Source organism: Podarcis muralis, chromosome 17, assembly GCF_964188315.1.
Source record: "Podarcis muralis chromosome 17, rPodMur119.hap1.1, whole genome shotgun sequence".
NCBI classification, from domain to species: Eukaryota; Metazoa; Chordata; class Lepidosauria; order Squamata; family Lacertidae; genus Podarcis; species Podarcis muralis.
The window spans coordinates 5,986,343-6,004,671 of record NC_135671.1 but is presented as its reverse complement, the minus strand read 5'-3'; the positions used below and the strand labels follow the sequence as shown (position 1 = coordinate 6,004,671).

At 39.4% G+C, this 18,329-nt stretch overlaps 1 protein-coding gene across 7 annotated transcripts in view; it reads left to right on the top strand.

The window, feature by feature from the left end:
- PAX5 (paired box 5) overlaps positions 1 to 18,329 on the top strand; it is a 233,501-nt gene that overhangs the window by 38,693 nt on the left and 176,479 nt on the right. For 4 of the 7 annotated variants that reach the window (XM_028711498.2, XM_028711501.2, XM_028711499.2 and 1 more), the window contains exons 4-5: positions 2,341 to 2,423; positions 5,470 to 5,598. In XM_028711498.2, coding sequence (XP_028567331.1) covers positions 2,341 to 2,423; positions 5,470 to 5,598 — 212 coding nt within the window. The remainder of the gene's footprint in view (positions 1 to 2,340; positions 2,424 to 5,469; positions 5,599 to 18,329) is intronic. The other 3 variants (XM_028711500.2, XM_028711503.2, XM_028711504.2) reach the window with 1 other exon arrangement.

Genomic DNA, 18,329 nt, shown 5'->3' with positions numbered 1-18,329 from the left:
AAATTAGGTGCTGTGTGAAATATCCAACACCAGCCCTGCTCTGAACCCTGTACAGTTGCCAGCAGAATGATCGGTGTGTAGGAATTGCACCAGTCACCTGTTTGGTTCCCAAGGCCATTTACTCAGTGCAAAACCACTCTACAGCCTTGTGCGGATTGAACAGGTCAGTTGCATGCTGAGATGCAGGCAATGTGAAATGTAGCAGCCGATTTGCGGCAGTGCAGATACAGCCTCCAGACCTTCATTCTAGCTAGATAGTGTGCAAGGCTTCTAGTGGAGAAGCTGCTGTACATTCAGAGAATACTTGCAGAGCAGACCTAAGAAGTAGAGGTTCGTGTTGCCTCATCATCTTCAGACTGAAATTCTCAACTATGGGTTCCTGTTACTTTTAGGTGTGCCTCAGTTCCTACCCATGTAAGAAGGCTGCTCGCTGTGTCATTGTATGATTTACTGTTCTTACCTTGCTTTCTTCTAATCAAACTCTTCTAGAGGCGGGCACTTTGCTGTATCTCTGCATTAGGTGTGATCAGATCAGCTTAGTCACCCATGATGCAAAGACAGAGCAGAATTAACCACCTTCTGCACGGCTCACTGCTCTGTTCCTTGGGCTTGTACAGTCTAAAACTATGTTCAGAGCAGTGCCTTGTGCTGAAACAGGCCTTGAACTAGAATTGGGGGTCACAAACTCTTAAAATGCAAACCCTTCAGTGTACAGGAGTTTTCGGTTTTACTTATTTCTTTGAAACGTGCTTCAGCTTTCAAAACTTTTGGAAATATAGTATTACTCAAAGAGGGTCCCATCCTGAATTGTTCATTAAGTATTAACACAACACAACAACTACAACCAAACGCTTCAGGTGGAACTTGGAGTAAGCCCTTTGAAATTAACAAGCACAACTACCGTTATGCCTGTTAATTTCAGGGGGTCTACTCTGAGTAAACCTTAGTTGAGTACTACCCATCATAATCATCTACAGTTTGGTAAATGGTGCAAAAGAAGAGGCAGATAACAGTAATTTGGCACTGTCACTTTATGAGTTGATGTTCTGAAATGCCAAAGAGGAAAATGTTTTGTTTTTTTAAATGACAGGAGAGTGTTCTTCTGTGAACATACTAAACATGAAAAAACAAATCTGGAAGACAACCAGGCAAAAGCTGGGAGTGTGGCCAGGAACTCATCAGGCCACAAGCTGCCAGCTAAAATATTATATTAAAACAGGCATATATACTGTGTGGAGAATTATATCAATTAACTGTGTGCTATTTGATAAAAGACCGTTCTATAGTGAGTGCATCAATCTTGTTCTTATTTAAATCAATGGCAATATCTCCATTTGCATCACTAGGAAAATATACAGAGAAGACCTCCTGCGTTCAGTGCTCTTAATGCATCTCCACGGTGGATTTTCCACTGTTAACAATTTTATTTATTTTATGCTAACTTCAGTTCTCCAACCCAGTATTAACAAAAGCCTAAACCATATGTAGCACACACACACATTTTGCTGCCTAAAATATGTTAGCAAATATTTTGAAAGTAGGTATGACTCTAGATATGTATGTATGAGTAAGTTGGCACAAAAACCTTAATTTATGGTGATGTTAATGTTTAGGGCATTTCTACAAGTCTGTTGTGATCAGCCAACAGGAATGAGCAGAGAGGAAACACCACAGAATTATTTACAGTAGTTAATGAGACATTTCCTGTTGCGAGGGTTTAGAACTGTGCAGATTTTGCTCACTGAATATTTGGTGCTGTGAGGAAAAGCAGCAATCACCCACAGACCTGCACCAGGGTCCACATTTTGCCCCAATCTGGATAAATTAGTCATGCTTAACTCCAGTTGAAATTAATGAGACAAGGTATTATTGAGATCAATAATATGTGTAATTATTATTATTGCAGTTATTTTATATCCATTGGAAGTCAATGGAATTTAAGTACTTAGATCCTGCGTTTTGGACACTGTGTTGTTTATATTGTATATTTGGCTTTGGTCCATTTGCTCAGCTGCAATTCTTTCAGTCTCTCTTGATGGGGTGATTACATATATGAGTTACAGTGAATGTCCAAGCATTGTGAATGATGACATTCACACATGAAAGTGGGCAATTCCAGTTTTGTGAATGTATTTAAGTAGACATGCATTTCCCAACTTTTCAGCTATGGCTGATAACACATTTAGGCAGTTCTCAGCTCAGTGCATCTTTTTGGTTTTCAATTTGGGAAATATAATAGTAATGAAGAGGAATAATTTTCTTGGACACTCATCATGCTTAGTTATTGTTTACCTGCATAGCTATTTTTTGCTCTATTGTTGTATACCTAATAGTAAGTAGCCATTTGTCTATATGCAGGATTATACGGACAAAGGTACAGCAACCACCCAACCAGCAAGTCCCAGCCTCCAGTCACAGCATAGGTAACTTTTTTTTAATATACTTAAAAATATATAATGCAATTCATTCTAAAGAACTTTTAATCACTCTTATGGGCAGATAATTCTGCACAGAACACTTCAGCACACGTACTAATGCACCTTCTTTGTCATTCTCCAAGGGCTGAACATGGTAAATGAATTTTATAAATACTGCTAAAAGGTTTTGAATTTTACTGATTATTATGATAAATAGCTTTCACCATGAGACAGAAAATTGAAATCTAAACCAAAAAAAAATCAAAAAATCATCCCACTAATGGGGGTCTATAGAATGTCAGATAATTAAAGTAATAAATCAAGAAAGGGATAGTTATTCATAACATTTTCTGCATCATTAGTCAGTAAGTAGTTTTGAATGTGTTTTTTTCTTCTATCAACCAACCCTTCCATAATTCTTTGTGCACTTGCAATTTTGAGTGAAGAGGTAGCAAAACTTTGAAAACTTTTTACTGCGTTTTCTTCTTCTTCTTTGCCTAATTCACATGCAGACCATCTAACTCTAGTCATTGAAGAGTGATGGACTTTATATTATGGTGTTTTTTTTCTTGTGGAGTCTCTGACAGATGAGCATAACCTTGCTTAAAATAAACCCTGTTAACTCAAACTACTTTTATAATATATTCAAGCTTCTGTAGTCCTGTTGAACCAAATGAGTGAAGTCAAAGTACTTCGGCTTAACTGGGTTGTAAGGCATGCTTCCATAGACCACTTTGGCTTAATATTCACCGCCTCTTTTCTCTTCACTGCAGATTTTCAAATTTTTCCTCTGCCTAATCCTTTAGAACTGAATTCACTAAATTTTATCTTGAAAAATCTCCATATTTTCTGAGCTGTCAGCATTTTAGAATACTAACAACCTAATCCACAATCCAGCTAAAATGAAGTTCTTAGATTCAAGACAGTTAATCTCAGTGATTTCAGTAGGGACTAAATTGGTTTAAATCCACATACTTCATTAAAAATTATGGACTGGACTACAGGCAAGCAATCCTCTAACCATTTACTCTGGAATAAAAATCCTGAGTCCAATTTTAGAATCTGGAGTGAATCTCATGTATGAAGTGGTAACTCTCTCAACATATAGGAGATTTCAGACAACTTGCAGCGTACATTTCGGTATTTCTGAATTGCACGAATATATAAGACATATGAGCGATGGTTTAAATAAGCCTCTAAACCACAGTTTCCTGAATACACAAACTAGAATGTCTACCAACCACAAAATTTAATATGAAAGAGACCACTCAAAACATACCCTGCATCATAAGTCCAATTGATGCAGTTCTACCATATCCAGGATTCCCAGTGAACTCTACAGAGCTTCAAGGATTGGACCGGGCTGTCCTTAGTATTTGGCAGACTGAGGTGCCTATCTCAGGAGCCATATTTTGGATGCTATAAGAGGGCAGCAAATTGTTAGTTATTTAATCTATTATTATACTTTTGGCTCTTGGTCTGGGCACCATATGCACTGTGTTGAGGCAGTGGTTCAGAGGATCTAGTGCCCCCCAGTGCTATCTTTGTCTTACTCAAGTCCTCAAATGCTGAAAGAGTTGCAGATTACCAGTCATATCATAGATTTCCTAGTATCAGGGGTCCTAGCAAGAATGCAATCTACTGTCAATTTAGAGCAGCTTTTCCAAACCCCCAGATGCTTTTGACTATAATTCCCATCAGCCTCAGCTGGCAAGACTATGCCTGATGGGAATTGTAGTCCAAAACACCCAGAGAGCACCAGGTTGCAGGCAGGTGCTTTATTGCGTTGGACATAAATGGGGGGAGATGTAGGCTCAAATCTCTGCTTGTCCAGGGGTTTATTTGTCCAGGCAAAATAATCATAACAAACTTTTAGACTGATGCATCTTGCAGGATGACGCCATATATGTTGACCTGAATGCCTTGGAGATGCAACCAGCAATCTTTTGTGAAGTAATATAGCATAATGTTTAAGAACATGAGCTGTAAGCTACTTATCTGTAGTTCTTATCTCATTTCAGCCATGACCTCTATGGCAGTGTTTCCCAACCTTGGGCCTCTAGCTGTTTTTGAACTACAATTCCCATCATCCCTGACCACTGGTCTTGCTAGCTAGGGATGATGGGAGTTGTAGTCCAAAAACAGCTGGAGGCCCAAGGTTGGGAAACACTGCCTATGGCATTAATGGATTCCCTTAGGCAGCTACTTCTCATCTTAACATGGGGGTAATATAACACTAGCCTATGGTACAGAGTTGTTGTATCAGTTACTGATAAAACAAACATGAAGCATTTTGAGCAGTTGAGAAAAGTGCTATATCCTGTGACAAGGGTAGCTAACATGGTGACCACCAGATGTCTTAGACTACAACTCCCATCATGGCAAATGGTTGAGTATGATGGGAGTTGTAGTTCAAGACATCTGGAGGGCACCACACTGGTTAACCTTGTGGTATGGGTTAGTTAATGGCACAGATCTCTACCATTGTTCTCATGGTATACACAGCTGACTCTCAACTTAGGCAGGGGTTATGTTGCAGGGATAGTGCATAAAGTCAAAATTGCTTATAGTCAAAATATATTGGGCGGAATTGCCAGTCTTTCCCCCCAGAGGCCCACCCCTCCCGCCTTTTATTTTTATTTTTAAAAATCATTTGCCAAGCCCTTGAAGCTGAATGCGCACAAGTTAAATGCATATATGTTGTGGGTCTACTTTGTGTATATATGAAAATAGACAGGGCAGAATATTTTTGCAATGCTTGATAGGTACCTGATGCTAATTTAGCTTGCTGCTGTATAAAGCTGGTCTTTCTGTCAGCAACAAAAGCTAATAAGATAGGGCTGGGCTGTAAGACATGGCAGAAAATGAAATTTAAATGTTCAAGAAAGGTATCCAGGCTGCAAATTTCCCTGTTCCCCCTCTCCCAGCCTCCTGGTTGTAGGTAGTGGTATTGAAACACAACTATCAAAGATGGCAGTCATGGAAAAGTTGTTTGCATGGCTTCCTCTCTTGTGTGGATATGTGTACTGATTGGTTTGTTTCTAAATTACAGCTTCCACGGGTTCCGTGACACAAGTGTCCTCAGTAAGCACAGACTCAGCAGGCTCCTCCTACTCCATTAGTGGAATTCTGGGAATTACCTCTCCCAGTGCTGAAAGCAACAAACGTAAAAGAGATGAAGGTAAGAATAAACACATATTCCTTTCATATTCTTTTTTTTATAGTTTATAGAAAGAGTGAAATTTTATCCTCAATCTCTGCTGCAAAATTAATTATCTCCTTCTCACTACAAACCTGTTTCCCACTTAGAGATACCAATTTTCTTTGTATGTTAATTTGAATTAACACACACACACACACGCAGATAGGAGCTAATAAATTTCTATATCAGTAAAAATTATAATTTCAAAATAACCCATTTGGAAATTAGGAGCCAAACTATCAACAAAACAGAGATTTGAAAAGGCTTGGAATCTGCCTCCTTTGCCATACCATTTTGGAGGACACAGTTGCGAACTTTTTGTCTAGTGATGTGACTATTTTAATTTTACTTAAGAACTAAGTGGGAGGAAAAAGCATGAGATTCTGACATATTTCCTCTTGACTAAAATGATAGGGGCTTGCGGCTTTCCAACACCAATTACTGTATGAATTGACAACATGGTAAAACACCTTCTGTTGCATAATCATTTTAATATGAGAACTGGGCAATGCCTCTGACTCTTCTTGCATGATCAGTTTGACTGAGGGTAGATTCACATTATGGTTTTTAATGCTGACTTTTTTATTTTGTAGATTTCTGAATAATTTAAAACTGCCTGGGTACAGAAAGCATTGTGGCAAATAGAGGTGGCACAAGATAAACCTTTTGTTTAAATAGACTTGCTTTTGTTGAATGAGGCTTTTGAATGGTTCAGCACAAGTTCATTAGCATCAACTTCATTCAGCATTTCCTGGTTCAAGTCACTTTCTAAAGACTTTTCAGAATGTGCCCAGTTGCATTTTGAATTAAAACCATTTACTAGGCTGGATCTGTCTGTGCTATGACTGAAATCTGTAATTGGTTGGATTTGTAGATTAATCAACTGAAGTTTGGTTGATTAATTTGTATGACCAATTTTTAACAATAGAGGTATGAACTAAAAACACATTTTGGTTTATTATTTTCTTACATTTTCATAGCTTACCCATAACAAAAATTCTCAGCAGCTCATGAAGCAATATGTTTTGGTTCGTATGCTAATAAAACTGGGATTTTTTTTTAAAAAGAAGGGAAAATATTAAAGATTATATTCTGTTCAAAAAAGAGTGGAAGTTATGTCTATTTAAGTTATGTTTATACATCCTTAAATATCACCAAAAAAACCACCACCTATGGTGAGGTTCTGATAATGTGCAATGTCATTCAAATTAAACTGATCAGTTACCAATTAACAGACAGTTAGTACTATAATCATGTAGTTTTTAAAATTCTAGTGTGCACTTGGTGTGCACAAATCTGATGAAAAGTCAACTCATGTTGGCTTTGGAACACAACCCCCCCCCACATGTGAACAGACTGTGCTGCCTCCAGTTTTGGAGGGCTTTTATGTAAAGTGCACTCATTGGGCCCTCTTCCTAAAAGGGCACACCTGCTGTCATTGCAATTAATTACCTTGCCCAATCTGTATAAGCACCCATCCTATGGTGTGATCTTTGAGGATGCCCAGAGATGTCTGCCCCTGATGCCAGTGAACTGAATTCTATGATTATAATAATACAAGTAAAACTAGGGTTTGGAAACAAGCTTTTCAGCTGCCAGAAATAGTCACTTTGATGATCCAGTAATTCTCAATAAACGTGAAAGCACTGATGCATGTAAATGAAACTCGACCCTTCCACTGAAAGGCGCGGGGAGCCTGCTTTTAATGTGAACAGGGTGCACCCAATGTTGCTCTAGTCCAGTTCCGCTTTCTGCAGAGGAAGTGTTTTAGGTTTAGGGTTGTTTACAACTGTATGCTCATCAGGAGTTCATGAACACATAAAGCGGTTTGCTTAAATGTGTGCAATGAGTCACCAGTGAACTAACATGTTCATATCACTGCTCCCCAAAGGGTTTTCAATTGAAGTAAGTCACAAATTCAGCTGTGAGTCACCAGTTGTTGAGCAGTCCAGTTATGGATGTGCATGTGTGAACTAGTATTGAGTGCAAAACTTCTGAGTTGGAAATCATTTTAATTATAATCTGTTCTCACCATCTGTTTTGATGGAACTTGGCCTAATCTAACAGTTCCACAGATATAGAACTAATGCTTAGCAAGCATTTGCTGCTCATTGAAGGTTCAAAGCACTTTACACACACATGATGACAGCAATTATTGCAATCATCCAATAAGTTAGGTCAGTATTACCTTGCAGGCAGGAATAGAGGAGATATTAAAGGTCTACATAAATATATTTAGTGAATTTACAACTGAGGTGAGAATTGAACCAGGTTTTCCTTGGCCACAGCAGTGCTCTCCACCACAACGCAACAATTCTCAACAGCACATAATAATATATAATGCATAAGGAAAAAATGATGCTTTATTGAAATCATATGGCCTCATTAACTGTTCAGTTTGTTTCACCCATAACAAATAAGTTATAGACAGAACAGGCACCATAGCTGATAAACAGATAATAGATAAAACCACTTAGTCAACGTACATTTATTGTAACATCTACAAGCATAACAATCTGCATTAACTGTGACCAAATGTAGGGGGGAAGTCCTCCAGATATACCAGGGGTCATCAAACCTTCTCAGCAAACCCTCAGACCTTGGGGGCCAGGACTAAATTTTGAAAAAATAATAATGAATGAATTCCTATGCCCCACAAATAACCCAGAGATGCATTTTAAATAAAAGGACACATTCTACTCATGTAAAAACACGCTAATTCCCAGACCATCAGTGGGCTAGATTTAGAAGGAGATTGGGCCAGATCTGGCCCCCAGGCCTTAATCTGCCCACCCATAAAGCTAAAGGTAAAGGGACCCCTGACCGTTAGGTCCAGTCATGGACAACTCTGGGGTTGCGGCGCTCACCTCACTTTATTGGCCAAGGGAGCTGGCGTACAGCTTCCGGCTCATGTGGCCAGCATGACTAAGCCGCTTCTAGCAAACCAGAGCAGTGTACGGAAATGCCGTTTACCTTCTCGCTGGAGCAGTACCTATTTATCTACTTGCACTTTGACGTGCTTTCGAACTGCTAGGTTGGCAGGAGCAGGGACCGAGCAACGGGAGCTCACCCCGCTGCTTGGATTCGAACCGCCGACCTTCTGATCAGCAAGTCCTAGGCTCTGTGGTTTAGACCACAGCGCCACCCGTGCCTACCCATGAGATATACTAATCCACTGATGTTTAATATTTCCTTTGTATTGTAGGTTAGGGTACATGTGCATACCTGCTACATCTACTACAAAGTAGTATTTTACTCATTTATTTTTGAGGATCAGTTTTTGGCCAGTGTGTTTATGTTTTGTAGGGACAGAGCTGCTTAGGTATTGAAGATTGCCCAATCCCTATTTAGCTGATAGAGGGCTTAGCAGGATCCCTTAGCCTTACATTAGTGGAGGGGAACCAACTCGTTATAGAAAGATAAACAAATTGACCCCAGCGATCTCTTTCTTGTGTGTGGAATCCTAAAACAACAAAACATTTTCCTTCTGTTAGGTTCCTCTAACAAATTAAAAAAGAGAAACTTGGAAATGCATTCCTATTAATACATTTGGGAGTAAGCCCTATTGAACTCAGGACATGTGCTGCAAAATGCCCACACTGAAAAATGGCTGTAGATTCGGACCAAAGAGTTGCCCCAAAATGAATTTCCCAGTTTGAATGCTATCATAAATTTGGTGGAAAAAAGAAGGAGGATATGGTTATTTAATTATAGGGAGCAGTATAATGCATAATATACAGAAGGGGGCCAAGTTAACATTTTTTTACTTTTCCAAAGTGCAACATTCAGCCTTAAATATCATTTTTGCATAGTTGATATATTCACAGCTCTGCTCAAATATGTTGGGAAATACTAGGTAGTAATTATGTTCCACTTGCAGGTGCTGTGTGAGCAGGGCTAGCTAGTGGTATAGAACAGGCTCTTTCCTTAGAACTCATAAACTGTATCCATGACACACTATGATTCATTACCTTTTTCTGTTCACCTCACCATTGACATTCTTTAGCAGATGTCACCAGTCTTTAACTCAGTGGGTTGCATGCCTGGTAGCAACAGGGGCAAACTATATCAGACAATCTTTATTGGTTTATGTAGCTGAAGGTGTCATTTCCCCCTCCTGTTGTAATATGAATTCAGAGCAGATGTGTCTTAGTGGGGGATCGGTTGTTTTCACTTATAACTAAAGGACACACTACTGGAGACTGACAAAAGAAGCAGAACATGGACAGCAACTAGACAGTAGATGGTTGCTAAATAGAGATGAATTCTTCACCTCCCCCCTTCTTAAAAGGCAGATACTTTTAGCCACAGTGGTGTTCTTGAACATGTTAACTCGCTTAAACTTTGCTAATTTTCCACTGCAACCGCCCCCCCCCCCCAAGTTAACAATGCATATTGGCAAAGAAAAGCTACAGAAGAAAATGTAATCATTTTATTTTATAGTTTCAAAGTTGCAGGGGATGTCATATGGTATAACAACTGGCCATGTGAAAATGAATTGTGGTTTATTATATGCTATAAATTAGTAGAGAAATAAATGCTTTTTAAATGTTACAAATGGCTATGTTTTCAAGGTATTCAGAGTGGGAACAATGGAAATGAGTCTAATTTTAAGGGGATACCAGGTGAATGCCTTCTGTGATTATTATTTCTGCTGTATAATGCTATTTTTCTGTTCTTGTTTTAGAGTTAGTTTATAACTGATGTTTTTAAATTTTTATTCATGGGTTTTACCGTGAGCTCTTCCGAGGAAAGATAGTATATAGATATTTTAAACAAACAAACATATAGTACTCTTAAAGTACTGTTCCTATTAACATGACTAGAAGATACCTTGACTAGTTCATTCATGTCGCCACCTGCCCACATAGAAGTTACTAGCTTAATACATGCTTCATATAAATACCCACTGTAGGGAATAGGTCCCACAGCATCTCAATATTAAACTGGTGGAATGCCGATTTTGATCATGTGAAAAAAACATTCAACAGTACTGTGTCAAACATTGCAAGCAAGTTTTTAGTGTGCAGAAGATATTTTGTTAACATTTCAGTACTTCCCAGAAATAGATAGATGATAGATCCACTAATATACAAACATTTTCCTGAGATATATGAATACAAACATTTTCCTGAGATACATGAATGCAAACATTTTCCTGAGATACATGAATCCAGTTATAAGGAATACACCAGTCTTGGTGGTACTAATACTGACAATATGATGTAAAAGCATTTGGCCTTGATGGGCCAAATTTTATCTTGTCAATTGTTCTTTTTGCATCAGCAGACCTGCAAAAGGCCTCAGAGAAGCTCACGAGCAAGGCATGATAGTTATAGCCATCTCCTGTTTGTCCTCCACATCTCATATTCAGCCTTAGTCCTGTGATACGTGGTTGATTAAGGCTGTGTACACACTGCTATTTACTCAGGGTACGTTGTACTCTCATGTAACAAAACAAAACAAACAAACAAAAAAAAGGTAAAAGACCCCTGGATGGTTAAGTCCAGTCAAAGGCGACTATGGGGTTGCGGCGCTCAACTTGTTTTCAGGCCAAGGGAGCCAATGTTTGTCCACAGACAGCTTTCCGGGTCATGTGGCCAGCATGACTAAACCAGAGCGCACGGAAACTCTCACTGGCATGCTTTCGAACTGCTAGGTTGGCAGGAGCTGGGACAGAGCAACAGGAGCTCACCCCATCATGGGGATTCAAACCGCCGACCTTCTGATTGGCAAGCCCAAGAGGCTCAGTGGTTTAGACCACACGCCACCCACAGCCCTTATATCTCATGTACACGTGACACTATGTACACGTGACGCTACCCATGATGTAGCGCTCTCCTGTATTTTCGTGAGAAAAACTGCTGTTTAATTAGCTTCAATCTGAAAGCACAGATGACAGTTTCATATATAGGTGTTCCAGGGGGTGGTGGGGGTGGTCTGCAGGGGCAAGGAAACAAAAAACGACAATGTGCATCAGCTAAAGACATGTTGGCTCCCTCTCTGGTGTGTACAGCAATGTGGAGATATGACTTGTAATGCAATGGTGGGAAACAACCTTGTTGCATTTTAAGTTGCTAATGTGTACCTAACCCGAGAGGAATAAAGAGGACATGGGAGCAGATATGGATCAGAAGGGATTTATGCATCCAAGAAAACTAGAGCCAATAATCAAACAAAACATTCTGCACAGTGTTTGAGCGTGTAGACATTCAGTTTGAGTTGGAATTAAATACATGTGTCTAAGGCTGTATTTTTATGCAATGCATTACATACATATATTTTCTGTTTCATTGTGGCCCAGTCAATGAAGCTGCAGAGAAAGCCACCTGTAGGCAGCAGGGAAGGAAATACTTTCAGTCCCCAAAGAATATGCCGTCCCATAGATTATCCAGTTTATCTGTTTATCTTGTCTGCTTGAGCAGAATGTGCAGGGCATTCTGTGTTTCGAAGGTGTTGGCAAAGCCACCCAACTGGTCACATCCATTTTAATTTTGACTTATTTTGTTTTGCAACAAGAAATAAAAGGTCCAGAAGGCAGAGAAGGAGGGGGTTTTCTTTTTTCCCCTTTTACGTTCATAATGTAATCTGTTCAAGGTAAGGCGGATCCTATGCCACACCTATTGGAAAACAAGGACAAGAGACTTCTTTAATGAAAAGATTTTCATTTGCATTCAAGTGCTGCTGTTGCTCCCTCTGCTGGCAGGAATGTTGGTAGCTCTGGAAATCCATCAGCATGGCTGAACTTTCCTCTTCTTTAGAGACTTTAGGTCAGGGTTGGGAACCTGCAGGACCTCCATATCATTGGACTGCAACTTCCATCAGCCCCAACCACCATGACTAATAGCCAGGGATGGGGGGAGTTGCAATCCCAATATTGGTTTCTCATCCCTGTTTTAGCAGTTGCCCCTGCTTTATGGAATGAATATCCTGATTTATTTTTTTTTTAAAAAAAATGTATATGATGAGGTGGACATAAAAGTTTATTCTAAGATAAAATTAGATTGACTTCTGCAAGACTTTTTAGTTAGTGTTTCAAGGCTCTTTGTTATTATTATTTTTTGATGCAAAAGACCAACACTGCCACCCATCTGAAATTTTGTTTTTAAAATGTTCACATTTTAAGCTCTCTGGAAAGTAAATTATATATCTTTTTCCAAATATATAATTTTCTTTACAAATAGTTTCAAATGCGAACATCTAAAAAACAAAATTTCCAATGGGTGGCTGTGTTAGTCTGTTGAGATTTGTACAAGACAAGTTATATAATTAATCTCTATTCTTACTTGGTTTTGTGAATGTTTCTTCTGTTCAGCAAGGTCCTAGTACAAGAGAGAAATGAGTGTAAGCTACTACAGTATACACAAACAGATACTTATTTAAACAAAAAGGTGTGCCCCATGACTTTTGGATTTGAGAAACAAATCTGGATGTAACATTTACACGAGTTACAAAAAGAAATTTTTCAGAGACTGTAATGCAGAGGTGCCACAGAATTACTTTCCCCCCATAGAGGCTGACTGTAAAAGTCACAGCATACAGAGAAACCAGGGGGATGAGTGGGGCTCTTCTTTGACTCTTTTAAGGATATGCTATTGAATATTGTTGTATTATTATTGTTTCTATAAACGGCTTAGAGATTTTTATTACATTAAGTGGTATAATTATAAATAACTGTAGGGTTGCCATACGTCCGGAATTTCCTACACGTATAAGGAATAATGCAGTCTGCAATCGTGACTGGAAAGAAATCAGTAAAAATGTCCGGGAAAATCCAAATGTATGGCAGCCCATGTCAGCAGTGCCGTTTTTGCCAATTTCCCATAAAAATAGTTCAAAACTGGCATCCCCCCCCCGATTTTGCCAAAAATAGCCCAGCTTTTCTGTCCAGATTTTCACTGTTTGAAATATGGCAATCCTAAATAAATGTGACTTTAGCTGTTTACTACACTGAAATTGCATAGGTTACAAACTCTGCTAACCCGGAAGTAGCTGCTCCTGGTTGTGAACTTTGCCCCAGGATGCAAATGGAAATCCTGCGCCGGAGGCATGTGCACAGCAGGAGGCCCCATTAGCGAAGGCGCGCCTCAGGATACGAATGGTTTCAGCTTCAGAACGGACCTCTGGAACAAATTAAGTTCGTAACCAGAGGTACCACTGTAGTAGTATTGATAATGCATAATTTGAAGGCAGTATTTTGCACTTATTATTTGCCAAAGAATAGCCAAATAATGCCAGTGAGCAATCTAATACATGCAAGTTGTGTCTGCATATATAAAATTTAGAGGCACAACAAGTGACTAATTATACTTACAAACTGATCTTTGCAAATATTTCTCCTAGTTCCTGTGACTCCCCCCCCCGCCCCCTGCTGGTATACACTATTAAAAGAAGGACAATAAAGCTTAACACACTGTGTTATAAATGTGCAAGATGCATGCATTTGCTGGACACCTACCACTCCATTACCTAAGAAGAAATCAAAACTGGATTGAAATACCCACCCCTTTTCCAAACCAATGAAAGCTGCTTAGGTGATAGTTCTAATTTGCTAGTATAAAGAATATTTGTAATGTTGAGAAGGGTATGGGGATTTCTTTATTATAGTTCATGAAATTGTATATTTTACATTTTGTTTATGCATTCATGGTATGTTAAATATATCACTTGAAATTTGTTTAATAACTTCTTTATAGAGAGAGATGCTGGGGATAAAGTATGGGCTTCTTTGCAATTTTTCTTACTTTATTATTTGCCTTCTGATTCCTTTCTTTTTTTGCAGGGCAGTTTTTGCTGTGTGTGCATATGCGTATATGGATATGTGCTCTTGGGTGTTTATATTTTGCGTTGCCAAGAATTCCATGTGTACACTGGAATTCCATGTATATATTGGAATGTGAATATTGTTGAGCTTTGCCTGCAGTGCTATCTGGGTTTTGAGTTGGACTGTACACAGTCTTTTGTGATTGTTTCACAACCTCTTCCTAGGATGAGGATGATTTTCTTACTGGATAAACAGCCTATGTCTCTTTTCAAAGAGGCACATGAGCTGCCACCTTGCCATTACCTGAAATTCTTGTTTTGGGCGGCTATAAGAGTATAGCCTCTGTCCCTGTAGAATTTGCTATGGTCTGTGCCTTTCACACCAGTGCAGACTTGTAGGGTGCCTCAAGTATCTCACTACTTTTGTGGAACTGATTCAAGCACATACCAGAAATTTACAGTGGATTAAAATATTCTGCAACAAAACCACTTAGAAATACACACATACTTTTTGCTGTTAGGAAAGTGATGGGGAAATACTCTGAAAAGTTTAGGGTGAACAAATGATTAACAGGAAGATGTATGAAAACCCCGGTAAGCAAATCAATATGAACGCTCATTGACTGTTGAATAACTACCGTGCTCATTGACTGTTGAATAACTACCGTGTTGAATAACTCAGAAGGAATGCTCATTAAAGAGTGGGTATAGTCTAACTTTCTGATGTTGTATGAGCAAATCAGGATGAATGCTAAACAGGTTGTCTGAAGGAGCCTGTAGATGGTTGTGTTATTCCAAACATCCTCTAAGTGTGTCTGGATGTTATATTTGGGGGCTGCCCAGTGGAACAGAGTATAAGATGCAGAATGACAAATATTAAATATCTGGAATATTATAATTTGGAAAGCCTGGATGATATAGTGGTTAGAATGCAGGACTGGGACCCGGTGGATGAGTGGGCCTGGTTTCCAATTCCCAGTTGCCAGGAAACAATCTGGGTGACCTTAGCCTAACCTACCTCACAAAGGTGTTGTGAGATAAAATGAGTAACTTCCACACAATTTAATCTCACCCTTTCTCCAAAGAACTCAGAGCAGTGTTGCTGAGGTTCTTGATGTCTTATCTCCATTTTATCCTCATGATCTTCGTCTGGATTTGAAAAGGAAAAAACAGGAATGGCACCAATATGAGAGGGGAGAGAGAAGGAAAGCTGGCATCTCAAAGGTACACAGAAACACAGCTGAGGGCACAGCATGCTGTATCTAAGTGCCTCTGAGGAAGAATATACTGTATATGAAATGTGTCAAGCTATTAAATTTTTGTTCCTGGGTATCTTTGAGATTCCACCTCTCCTTTTTCTCCATCCCCTTCTCTGACTAGGGATTTGAAGCTGGGCCTGTCTAGTCCTTGTCCATCGATCTACATGCCCCATACTGGTTCTAACAGAGTCCTCTTCCCTCAAGACTCTAAGAGCCTAGAACTGCAGAGTTCTGCATTCCTCTTACAAGACTTGAACTGCTGGCAATCTTCTGCTCTCCGTACAATAAGTCTTCACACCATTGCTTTAGCTCCTGTACTGGTTTGAGAGACCAGCAGGCAGGCAGGAAATACTGTATTTTTCCGTGTATAAGACTAGGTTTTTTTACCCAAAAATTAGCTTTAAAATTGGGGCTCGTCTTATACACGGGTAGTGCTGAGGGGTGTTTTCTTAATTTGGAGTCCCCCCAAATAGGGGGCGTCTTATACATGGGGGCGTCTTATAGACAGAAAAATACGGTCATTCTTCAGTTTGGCCATCAGTACACAAACAGCTTCAAAAGATTAAAAGGAGGAAGGAACATTAACACGGGATTATCTTACTACCTGTTAGCTTGCACATAAAACTCTTGCAGCAATCCTCTCCTTGCAAGATAATGTACCCAATCTAAAAATATTGGCAGCCATAAGGGGAAAAAATACAAATTCAATTTGTATAGTAATAACATGGCCAAAACAACAACAACATCTCAGTGGGAATGTGGCTGGATTAGCCAGATCAAGCTTTTGAAAAACTACTGTATTGCCTTTGACTATCTTAAACAGAAGCCCAGTAACACTAGACAAATGAACAATATAGCAAATAAGGCATCTATCTCATGCCAGCTTCAGTTTAGGATGCACAAAGACTGTATCCCTCATGTTGCAATGTGATTACTACCATCTGCAGGAGAGCAGTACAGACATGAAGTGTAGACAGATTTGCCAAGTTTCTAGAGCTGTAGTCCCTATAAATCAGAGAAAGGACCCTAGGAGATAATGGATGGTGCCCAGCTGATTGGTGGCTGGAGCCTGTGGCACAGCCTGTTGATTCAGGAATGCAACTTGATAGACACAGAAGTGGAGCCAAAAGCAAATATTCTCACCAACCCAATCAAAAAATGCCTGGCACCTGCCCCTAAGATTTTACATGGAGACCCTAGAGAAGGAGGCAAAAACATTTGAAACTTCAGATCCAACAACTCTAAATTACTATGCACACACACGTGCAGTAAAAGAGGACACTATCAGAATATATTTCTTGGTGTGTGAGCAAAAAGCTGAAATATTGGTAACATAACTTAAATTTCAGCACAAAACACAATTTTTGACAGGATAAATATAAAATAGTTTTGGTTCTGAGAAGGCCTTAGTCTTTATAAGCAATATAGATATGTAACTATTTCAGTATAATTTGCGACGTGTTGCAGTATCCTAAATACATGTGAGAGGGGGTACTTTCCCGTACATTCTTAACATTGCAAATTTGTGCAAATTCAGTTTATACATAATTTTGATCCTCTGCTCTCCACTACACATTTAAGGATGGATATATGGCATGGCCTGATCATAGAATAATAGAATCAAAGAACTGTAGAGTTGGTAGGAACCATGAGGGTCATCTAGTTCAACTCCATGCAATACAGTGGTACCTCAGGTTACATACGTTTCAGGATACATACGTTTCAGGTTACAGACTCCACTAACCCAGAAATAGTGCTTCAGGTTAAGAACTTTGCTTCAGGATAAGAAAAGAAATCGGGCTCTGGCGGCGCAGCAACAGCAGGAGGCCCCATTAGCTAAAGTGGTGCTTCAGGTTAAGAACAGTTTCAGGTTAAGTATGGACCTCCAGAACGAATTAAGTACTTAACCCGAGGTACCACTGTACAGGAATCTTTTGCCCAAATGGGACTCAGATCCATCTGAGATTAAGAATCTCATGCTCTACCAGTGCAGGCCTTACTTTGTAGAATATATCCAGCTGCTACAAGCCTGTTCATAAAACTTTAAAATGTTGTTGTTCAAGATGTTCCTAAACTCCCCACCTCTCAGAAAGAGACCTGATCTTCAGAGCATTTGAGACGTAGTTGAACCAGTTTCTTAGCTCAGGTTTAAAGATATCCTGAGAAGTCAGCCAGGGAATCTGTCCGCTCAAAACATCAAATGAAGAGCACTCAGGCAGAATGCAATATCTTGATCCGGGAAATACCAAGTGCAACACTTATATGTTTAAAAAAGGTGTGATGGATATTGGCTTCTTCTTCTTTGATGTCTCATCCACATGCATGAGGAATAGTTTTTAATACTGTTTCATACATAGGAGCCAACTCCAGGGGGCTTGTCTCTCCTGAACGTATTTTTATATTGTGACCCAGCTCCAATAATCTTTTCCATAGGTGAGCACGTTTCCCATGCTGGGATCTGACCCACTCCTTACACAACATACACAGGGAAACGTCATTAGAAAAAAAAGCAGTGGTCTCTGGGTTTGTTTCTTTCTCAATCAGCTTGGGAAGATAGGGATGCTGAGAATGCAAATCCAGATCTGTTCTGCTGGGGGGCATTTTATTTATTAAATTTCTGTACCACCCTTCATCCAAGGCTTTCAGTGGCACCCTCCCTGTGGAACACTGTCCCATCAGATGTCAAGA